The 11,099-nt window shown below is 35.4% G+C and overlaps 1 protein-coding gene across 3 annotated transcripts in view; it reads left to right on the top strand.

Annotated features, from left to right (window-relative positions):
- GBE1 (1,4-alpha-glucan branching enzyme 1) overlaps positions 1–11,099 on the top strand; it is a 289,276-nt gene that overhangs the window by 228,650 nt on the left and 49,527 nt on the right. For all 3 annotated transcript variants that reach the window (XR_005793231.1, XM_040484218.1, XM_040484217.1), the window contains exons 13-14: positions 8,415–8,599; positions 10,218–10,348. Coding sequence is in view for 2 of the 3 variants with exons in the window: in XM_040484218.1 (XP_040340152.1) it covers positions 8,415–8,599; positions 10,218–10,348 (316 nt within the window). In the remaining variant the exon portion in view is untranslated. The remainder of the gene's footprint in view (positions 1–8,414; positions 8,600–10,217; positions 10,349–11,099) is intronic.

The raw sequence follows: 11,099 nt of genomic DNA, 5'->3' as shown, positions 1-11,099 counted from the left end.
GACTGCACCACCCAGGCGCCCAATTCATACCTTTTTTAAGACTCAGACTCCCGGAGAATGTGAAGGAAACATCTCTCTCCTCAGAAACACACACAGATGAATATGCATACAACATTTTGCATGAAATATCAGGAAATCCCTAGCAATACATGAACTCCAAGTTACAAATGCTTGTTGCATTCATGGAGGAATATATACATATGTTATATATGAATATATATATAACATTTGTATATGATTTGGAAGTATATATACATACATTATTTTTATTTTGTTAAATTAAAATACTTATTCATATTATGTGTCTACTAGTCCATCAAGTTATCTGTGCTAAAACAAATCAATTACCTTTTGTGCCATCACCTGAATAAATTTAGATTTCTTATCCATCTTTATATACAGCAGCCCTTAGTTATAAGCTTATTTGGGTGGCCATATTTCACTGTACTGTCTCAAGTGCTGCCACATTTCCTAAGTAATTTGTAGACCATAGCTGAGAAGAACATTCTTAACTTGTTTTAATGGTAGTATTTTTCTTCATTAGGTTTGTGAGCTGTGAGCTAGTGTAAGATACTAACAGGCATTTTCCAGTTTTCTCTGTTCAGTCTGAGAATGGTTCACTATTATTCCAAGGTCACTTTGAAAGTCTTTCTGTGATTTGCTTCCATTTATTTTATGCTTGTGTTTACAGTTTTGGACCAAATATGAAATTTAATGTTGCGTTTGTCTACATTAAACTTAATTTGCCCCTTGTCAGCTCATTTACAACAGAGATAACATTCAAAAGCCACCCTGTAGAATGTTTTGTCTGCAATCACTAACATAATTTTTCTATCTATTTCTTTGTTGTATGCAACTTTCTCTATCTTTTGGTTTAAAAAGAAGCCTGTCCAGGAGATTTTCAGAAAATTTAAATTAGTCTCTAATAGAGATTAATAAACAATTCTCTACTAGAATAGGGTCTTCATTAAATCTTGAATTTTTTTAAATGACTCTTTTTTCTAACTTAGAAATTCAATTTCATTTTCCATAATATATAAATATGCTATTGCAATGTTTTTTTTAAAGTAGTGACTTTATACTTATAAAGGGTAAATGAAGTGAAAAGTTAAAATACATAAAAAAAAATCCTAAATTGGATTATGACACCAAACATTTGTCTTGCTTTCATCTTTGTCTTTTATTTTTTCAAGTACTTAATTTGACCTCATGTAACCTGCTTTTTATTAATTGTTAATAATTTTTAATATGCTGTTAAAGAGATGAAAGTTTAAAGTTAACAAGACTTAGAGCACAATAAAGTGAAATCTTAAATTCAAATGATTAAAAATACTTTTAAAGTAGAATTTTAAACATATGCACTGAAGAATATAATTTGGGTGTGTGGTGAACATTATTTCCAGTAACAGCTTGTTAATTTGTGCCTATGTCTTCAAATAATTAGTCATATTCAAAACCTGGGAAATGTTTTCTCTTAGAATCATATCTGCTTTTTACCTTCTCAACAGCTATTCTACATATTCAGTTTTGTGAGAGAAATACCAGGCAAGTGTACAGAGATGTATTTATAAAATTGCTCACATTTTATAAGAATAAAATAGTAAAAAAAAAAAAAAAAAAAAAAAAAGCCAAAATGACTAACATGAGGAAAATGGTTAAATAAAATTGCATTGTATACACATAAGGAAGTACCATCCTGGAGAGATATATACTTCTTGAGATGGAGAATGCTTATATTAAAATTCAAAATAGCATAGAAGTCTATGTTTCTTCAAAACAAGTTATAGGGAGATAAGATAGATGAGAGGATGTTTATATTATATGGATATAGAGATACAGATATACAATTATAGATATAGATATAAATGAAAATAAATAAAATATTTACTGAAAGAGAACAGTGTTATCTTAGTGTACTTGGCCTGCTATAACAAAATGCCACAGAGCCGGTAGCTTGTAAACGACAGAAATGTATTTCTCATGCTTTCTGGAGTTTGGAAGTCCAAGATCAGAGTCCCAGGACGGTCAAATGAAGACCTTCTTCCCGTTCTCAGACTTCTAGTTTATCCCTACCTGGTGGAAGAGGCAGTGGAGCTCTGTGGAGTCTTCTTTATGAGAGGATTAATCCTATCCAGGAGGGCTTCACCCTCATGACCTAAACATCTTCCAAAGGCCCTACCTCCTAATACTATCACATTGAGGATTAGGATTGCAACATACAAATTTTGGGGGAACAGTAATATTCAGACCATAGCAAGTGGTTATTTCATAAGATTTTAGATTATGTGTGTGGGTGTGTGTGTAATTGGTTTTTTTTTTAAAAAATGTGTCTATGAGTGTGTTACTTCCATAATAAAAGAAAGTATAATACTATAATAAAGTAATATTTATTGTCACATATTATGTGTCTTGTATTCCTCTAAATAATCTGTATACCTTACCTCATTGTAATTGTGCTACTCTTAAATCCTTATTTAGGTTCTAGATTATAAGGATGTGGATTTTCATGCTAGAATGTTAGAAGTAAATGATAATGTGATTTCACATTGTATCAGTTTTTGAATGGAATTCATAAGCCCTTAAGGCTATATCCAGTGTGTGTGTGTGTGTGTGTGTGTGTGTGTGTGTGTGTGTGTGTGTGTTTCTGGGGACCAGGTACTTAGCTTTTAATCAGATTATGAAATGGGTTCATACCATCCTCAGTAGTTTTGGTCAAACACCATCCCATTCTATACTGATGAAAACTATACTGCCAAGGAGGAATTCTAAGAGAGAAACTAAACCATACAGTGGAGAATTTATACTTTCACCTTCTTAGTCTACCTAAGGCAGTTGGAAAAGATAACAAGCAACAGAGGCTATAACCTGAGGTCACATTTTCTAGAAAGCTGGGGAGAAATTAGGAGATACGGGAGCCTCAAGTGTCAATAGTGTTCCAGCTAAAGCAGAACTCTAGTTTTAGACGGTTCCTAAAATGTTAATTTTAAGTGGAATGTAACCAACTGTATACTATGTATACTTATATAGTAAATGATAAATATAGTATATAAATATATATGCTATATATAGTATATGTGTAGTATATATGCCATTATATTTTTTATATAACAACCCTATATACATATGTACATATGTACATATATATATATATATATGTATATGTATAACCCTTGAGAACATATTCAGAGGTTTTACAAAATGAACAGGTAGAAATAACAAAGGAAGAAAGTAGAGAGGGGATTCCTAACATAGCCATCTGGTTTACCACATCTGTATGGGTGTCTTATAGCAAAATTATTTTCACACTAAATTCTGGTTTTTAAATGTCTAAAATAGTAGATAATTTAAACGTCACTAACACTTGGCTTAGGGAAATTGGTTTGTATTATGAAAAATATGAATAAAGGGGGCAGCTGTGTGGCTCAGTCAATTAAGCGTCCAACTCTTAATCTTAACTCAGGTCTTGATCTCAGAGTCCTGAGTTCAAACCCCACATTGGGCTCCATGCTGGGCATAAAGCCTACTTAAAAAAAAAAAAAAAAAAAAAAAAAGAATAATTGCATCAGTGTAGAATTTCAGTACTTTAAAGAAAGGAATAAGTTTGTACCATGAAAAATAAGAGGAGTCAACTAACTAGTTGCCTGTTGAATTCATCCTGGTTACTTGTATGTCTGCTGTAGAGTAGGGTGAATCAGTTCCCTCACTTAGATTTTTAGCTTTATTATAACTCTCATGTATTGCCCTTTATGTGATTCTTTGCTGAGCAGCATCAGTAATGCGCAGACGTGTGTAACATGAAAGCTTCTGTACATTAGAAGCTGATAACTGCCAGACCCTGTGACCGGCACCTCATTTACCATGTTTGAATCATAAAAGAGTGTTTATGAAACATATTATCCTATTTTACAAACGAGGAAACTGAGCACTGGAGAGATTAGATTGCCTACATTCATATACAAGCGGCTCACTAGAATTAAAACACAAGTGTTGCTGTGTCCATGGGCATGATAATGCATAACTTTTACTTAGACATGTAAAGAACTTTCAAATCTCTACCCTGTTCTCCTTCAGGTGTGGCCTTTAGCCCACCTCCTTTCAGTACAGGGAGGTTGAAGAAAATGTAGATTCCTGTCTGGGACTGTGCCTAAAGGTAATGAATCAGGTACTGAATGTTCATCTGGAGGATGGACATTTTTAATAAGCTTCCTTGGAATCTATAAACCTCCTCTGGAGCTTACTATAGATGGAAAAGCACAGCCTTACATTATTTTATTCCTATACCAAATGGATGGTAATATAGCAAATTCTGGGTTGGTTTGTTTTTTTGTTTGTTTGGTTTGTTTCGTTTTGTGGTTTGTTTTGTTTTGGTTTTTTAGTGTTTCTTAGTTTATAGCATTTGTCACTGACCATCCTTTTTGAAACTCTTCTTAGCCTTTGATATATTTCTTTGGATGTCCCTCTTACTTTGGTAACCATTGTTCCTCAGTCTTTTCTAATTAATCTTCTGCTGGCAGTTCCTTAGGATGCTGTCCACGGGCCTTTTTCCTTTTGTGTATATATCTACTGTTTCTTAGTGAGGCCTTAACAAATTACTCTTGGTCCTCACCCCCAATTCTCTCCTGAATTTCAGTACCTTATTTTTATCAATGTTATTATATATCCACGGATGCCTGTGTATTCTTCAGTTCTTAAATTTAGCATGCCAAAAAACTCATTATCTCCTTCCCACACACTTCCTTTGTCACCATTTTTCTCTAGTGCAGTTAATGCTGGCACTACTCAGTCAACGGAGCTTGCAACTTTAAAACCACCCTTAGAGTTCCCTTTTCTTTACAACCTGCATTGATCAGGCAGTCATCAAATCCTGTTATTTTCCACCTCGTAAATGTCATTTGTGTTTTTGTTTGTTTCCTTTTGTTTTGTTTGGGTACAGTTGACGCACAATGTTACATTAGCTTCAGGTGTTATAGTGATTGACAAATGTATACATTATGCTCTGCTCACCACAAGCTTAGCTATCATCTGTTACCATGCAACACTATTAGAGTATCATTGACTATGTTTCTTATGCTGTACCTTTTATTCCTGTGATTTTTTTCATTCCATATCTGGAAGCCTTTATCTCCTATTCCAGCCACCTATTTTGGCCACTGTGCCCCAGCAATCTTTAGTTTATTTACTGTATTTCCAAGGCTGATTCCGCTTTTTGTTGATTTGAGGGTTTTTTGTTTATTTTGTTTTGTTTTTTACATTCCACTTATGAGTGAAATCATATGGTATTTGCATTCTGCAGTTGGATTTGTTTCACTTAGCATAACACCGTCTAGGTCTATCCATGTTGTTACAAATAGCATAACCTCTTCCTTTTTATGGCTGCATAATACTCCTATACTTTATACACACACACATACATACACACACCACATCTTTCTTATCCATTCATATATCAGTGGACACTTAGGTTGCTTCCTTTTCTAGGGTATTATAAATAATGCTGCAATACACATAGGGTGCATTATCTTTTGGAATTAGTGTTTTTGTGATCCCTGAATAAATACCCAGTAGTGGAATTATGGGATCATATAGTATAATTCTGCTTTTCCATACTGTTTTTTACAGTACCTGTACCAATTTACATTCCCATCAACAGCGTACATGAAATGAATTTGAATCATTCTTTTCCTTCTTCCTGCTACCTCTTGTCATCTCTTACCTTATATTTTGGATTCCATGTTAGTTTTTGTACTATTCAACTATCCCCAATATCCAGTGTCTTTTTTCACACCGTCAAGGTATTTTAATAATAAATGCATTTGGACTCCTCATTCCCCAACTTAGAAAATAGCCTTTAGTTCCCTATTGCCTGTAATGTAAGGTCCTAATTTTATGAGGCCTGTCCTAATCTAACCTAATCCTGTCTGTCCCACTTCTCCCCGCCACTAACCCTGTTTCATGGCTAGACCAACTCTTCACTACATCTCACCTTCTCGCTCCAATGCATCTGTGCATGGCATTCCATTAGCTTGGAATCTGTCCATGTAGGAGAGGTTGGTCATTCTTTGCACTGTATTTCCCTGGTGTTTATTTCTGACAATATGGTGGAGTTAAGAGTCAGGGTGCTGACACCAGACTGTCTGGGTTCATAGGTCCCTCTACTTAATAACTTTCTATGCTGTAGTTTCCTTACTTATAAACTTGGGACAGTAATACTACCTACTTTAGTGTTGTTGAAGATGGAATGAATTAATTCATGTGCAATGCATGTGCCTGACAGATAATAAGAGACATTAAGCATTTGCTGCTGCTTCTGTGTGATAATCATGTTGGCAATGATATAAAAGTCTTCCCCAGAAAAGGCTAAAGGAATTGCTGATTAATATTGTAGTCTACCCAGAGATCACGGCCATACCAAAGTAAAAGTATTGTGCCTATAGAAAGGCTGGATCCAATATGTAGGCTACTAAACTTTAGCTACATCTTGTCATTTCTAGTCTTTCCAAAGTTCTCCACTAGTTGAAATCTCACTAGTACTTAGACATCTAATTTCCCCCAGGCTGGCAGTATCTTCCTTATCAGTAAAGAATGTGCTCTACTACAATTCTGAAGGTGCATGAGTTTGCCAACTAAATGGATGATCAAGCAGGTACCCCATGGACTGCTGTGAATCAGTCTCCAGACCTAAGCAGGACTCCTAAGCACGGCAGAGGAAAATTCCTTATGTCACTTGAAGATACCCTAAAGTAAATATAGACCCATAGAATCAGAAATCCAGTTCCCTCCTCTTCACATAGCAGGCAAAATAGTAAGAAATATTTAGACTGAAATGCTAGAATTCAGCAAAATGTTTGTAGACAGTTTGTTATGAAACTGCTATAGATATATTTGTTTGGATATTATTTTTATTTTAATGACTTTGGTCTCAAACAGTTAAATGTAAATTGCAGCATTTCTTAGCAGAGGTTACCATTTTATTTTTTTTTTAATTTTTTTTTCAACGTTTATTTATTTTTGGGACAGAGAGAGACAGAGCATGAACGGGGGAGGGGCAGAGAGAGAGGGAGACACAGAATCGGAAACAGGCTCCAGGCTCTGAGCCATCAGCCCAGAGCCCCACGCAGGGCTCGAACTCACGGACCGCGAGATCGTGACCTGAGCTGAAGTCGGACGCTTAACCAACTGAGCCATCCAGGCGCCCCGAGGTTACCATTTTAAAGCAAGTCTACAGTAAATCATTTTGAATTGCATCCTAGTTTCCTAGTTTTTACTTATTGGAATATCATTGTATTAGTTTCATTAAAGTAGGACACTCGTATTGGCTATAGTACTTTCTAACACAAAGGAGAAACTTGTGACTCAGTAAATTGCAGCATTAAAGTGGCAAATGAAAGTAAATTTTGGAAAGTAGTATTTAATTTTTAAGGGAAAAAAACTGTAAAGTAGAAATCCACCTTGGGGAAAACAATAAGGGCCAATCTATTAGACAACCAATATCTAAATTCAATTTTGAGAATGAAGAATATGTGGGTGTTACTATTATATTTCATTTTTCAAGTGTATTGACTTTCTGGTTCTCATCATTATAGTGAGAAATAATATTTAAATGTTCTAAATCAAGTGTCCTAGGTAAGCACATGCATACACACACACACACACACACACACACACACACACACAGACACACACACACGCAGTTGAAATTAAAGATATACATCTAACGGTAACACATGGATCTGAGAAAGAAATAAGGAAAAATGAATAAAAGAGTGAAGACTTGGGTTTCTACGGCACCTGAAGTTTAAAACGTACTTGCCTAATGTGGAGATGAGGTAGAAAGCACCTCATTAAAACCTTTGGATTTTAGTCAGAAGAACTAACTTGTAATAGTTGTTTTTTGTACTTACTATCTGTGCGAGCTTGGACAATTCTCTTAACTGTCCAACGCTCTGGATTTCTCATCTGTGAGATGGATATAACAAAGATTCCCACTGAGAATCAAAATATAATGTGCCTTCAAAGCCTTTGGAAATTGTAAAGCATTGTACAGATTACAGAAATTATGGAAACAGATTTTTGAAGTTACTTAGAGCTAGTGGGTTTATTTCAGAGATGAAATAAGTATGATAGAGATAACTGGTCTTAGTTTTGCGTGAGGAAAAGGTATGTTACAAAGGTTGCAAGGGCTATGTGGCCAGACTAACACCAGACCCTGAAATTCTGGGTCTAGATGCGGTCGGTACCCTTTGTGCTGCCCTGTGCTGTCTTTGAAGCAGGGTTGTACATCCTTCACAGGGTGCAGCTATAGTAAATTATAACCTACACTGATTTTAAGGACTTTAACAGATATAATTAGTTAGTCACCTTAGGAAGAAATGCTAATATTACTGGGTGAGGCTTATATGTGTTCTTCCACACAGGTAATGAATTTGGCCATCCTGAATGGTTAGACTTCCCAAGAAAAGGAAATAATGAGAGCTACCATTATGCCAGAAGGCAGTTTCATTTAACTGATGATGACCTCCTTCGCTATAAGTTCCTAAATAACTTTGACAGGGATATGAATAAATTGGAAGAAAGATGTGGTTGGCTTTCAGCTCCACAGGTAAGCTCTTTATTCTAAATGTTATGTTTTAGTCACCAATGTTGTACATGCTTGGAATGGCAATCGATTTAAATCTATATGCAGATCTTTTAAACAGCACTTTATTATTCAGTGTGTAGTGCCCTGTAACATACTTCGGGTTGTCAAAACATGTCATTGAAGTCTCTCCGATAGATAATGAAAATCTTAAACATAATGCCCTGTTTACTCTCCTGTTTAGTTTGTTGCTGTTTAAATTTAGTAATTTTTATTTCATTTGGTTAAAATAAATGACAAAAGCTCGGCATGGAGTCCATTTTGGAAATTGCTGTAGAAACATCTTAATTGTTTTGACTGTTTTTCTTTATATAAATAATTTTGCTGCATAAAGAGACTACTCGGACAACATGTAGAGTTCTTTATTCTTCCCCCCGCCCCTCCTTCTTTACTGCTCTAACTTGTCATCTCACTAGATGCCATTACACCTGCATGCTGTTTTGTATTTTTCATGAGCTTGATTCTCCTCTGGAATTAAAGTCCCCGTTTTCAATAAGTTTTAGAAAATGTAATTAACAGGTGCAAATTTTATACAGGCTTTTTTCCCTTGCAAAAATTAGCATATAGTATGTGTTACTTATAATCCATTTACTTTTTACTGGTGCTGTTTGAAATTACTGTTGATGTGTTTTTACTTTGGTGTCTATGATTTTTTTTTTTAATGGTTGAACAAAGGTACTTATATATTCACTAAGATTGGCTACATGACACGAATGCCCTAATCACATTTATTAGTAATGCAATTTCCAAAAGAGAGAGCAAAATGATGCTCCTTTTCAACAGGAACAATGTTGAATACCAAAAGGCATGCTGTTTACTCTAGAGTCTTAGTTCACATTGCTGAATTACCAAGAGTGGCTCTGCTGATATGCATGGAAATAAGTCCTTTCAAAGCTGGAGCTGCAAGGGGGTGGTGTTGGAAAAGCCAAGGCTTCTCACTGCCTACTGAAAACATGATGTATAACATGGGAGACCTTGTAGATATAATTTCTTTTTAGACCTTCTCTTTTATTAGAAAAAAAAGAGATACATTGTAAAGAACATTATGTTGCCATTGAATCTGACAAAGGTGGGCAATAATGTAAAGTTTTTAAGATAACTACAACTTCAGAGATCTCGGTACAATAACAATGTTACATTTTATTTTTAAATGTAATTTTGTGTAGCTTAAGTCATTAGTCTGGAGACTAAAAGTCTTAAAGAAAATTCACTTGTAAACAGATCCAGCATGCGTACGAGCGCGTGTGCACGCGCGCGTGCACACACACACACACACATTTTACATGTAGCATACATACTGTGTTCTTAAAACCTGAGCCACAATGTTAATCATCTATGCTTTGTTTGAAGTTGTCTATAGCTAGTGAGATTTGTATACTTTAAGCCATTTTTGAGACTATTGTTACAGTTTGATATGACACTATTGCAACATATTAAAAAACATAATGGACTGGCATTTTCACTTGTTGACTTAATAGCTAACAGGGCTATCAATAAAGACCAAAACACTTTTTAATACATAATCTGCTTATAACAGCATCTAGGTATTATTTAGATGTGATGCATGTGTTAATTCTTGCAGGCCTATGTGAGTGAAAAGCACGAAGGCAATAAGATCATCGCTTTTGAGAGAGCAGGCCTTGTTTTTATTTTCAACTTTCATCCAAGCAAGAGCTACACTGATTACCGAGTTGGAACAACATTGCCAGGAAAATATCCTTTTTGTTGCCAGTGAATGTTACTGTCTGCTTTCAATTATTTATTACATCATAGAAACTAAGAAAGACTAATGCTGATCTTGGTGACAGTAGCTCTCGGTTCCTCTTTTGAAAAATGAGGAACTTGAAATAGTTGATTGGTAAATCTTGGCTCAGCTCTGTTATGCTGAATCAATCCTAAGCTTCATCCTGGTTCTAAAAAGTATGATTCTGAACATTTTGTTTTTAATGATATTTTGATCCCATATGCACTTCAGGAGATGACCGTAGTTTTTCTCTAGGAAAATATTCTGTGAGTTGCCTTTGAGAATCATCTCCTTTCCCCTTCTGCACCGAGGATGGAGACGGTAGCTATAAAGATGGCTTCCTTCCCTTTGCTCTTTCCTGTCTCCTCCAGTGCAGGACATAGCTCACTTTTGAAGGCCTGAACCAGTGAGGAACCAGGGCATAGGAGTGTGAGCAAAGGAAATGACAGAGAGAATGTTTCTGATGTTCATTTAGCCATTCATGTATTCGTTTCCCAGATGTTTGCCGAGTGTCTGCTTATTGAACACTGGTGTGTCAGCGCTTTGCTGGGTCCCGTAAATACAGGAGTTCTCCTGCCAGATACACTCACCGCCCTTATGGAGCTTTTAAACTAGTGAAGAATAAAAATGTTAGGAATTTTAAGTGTGGTAAATGTTGCAAAAGGGAAAGTGCAGTGTATTTTAAGGACATTATGATTTACCAGATCCATGAAAAAAAAA

This window comes from Herpailurus yagouaroundi, unplaced genomic scaffold (assembly GCF_014898765.1).
Source record: "Herpailurus yagouaroundi ecotype Mexico unplaced genomic scaffold, PumYag 162, whole genome shotgun sequence".
Classification (NCBI taxonomy): domain Eukaryota; kingdom Metazoa; phylum Chordata; class Mammalia; order Carnivora; family Felidae; genus Herpailurus; species Herpailurus yagouaroundi.
Note: the sequence above shows the minus strand (reverse complement) of the source record. Positions and strands in the feature narration are given on the sequence as shown.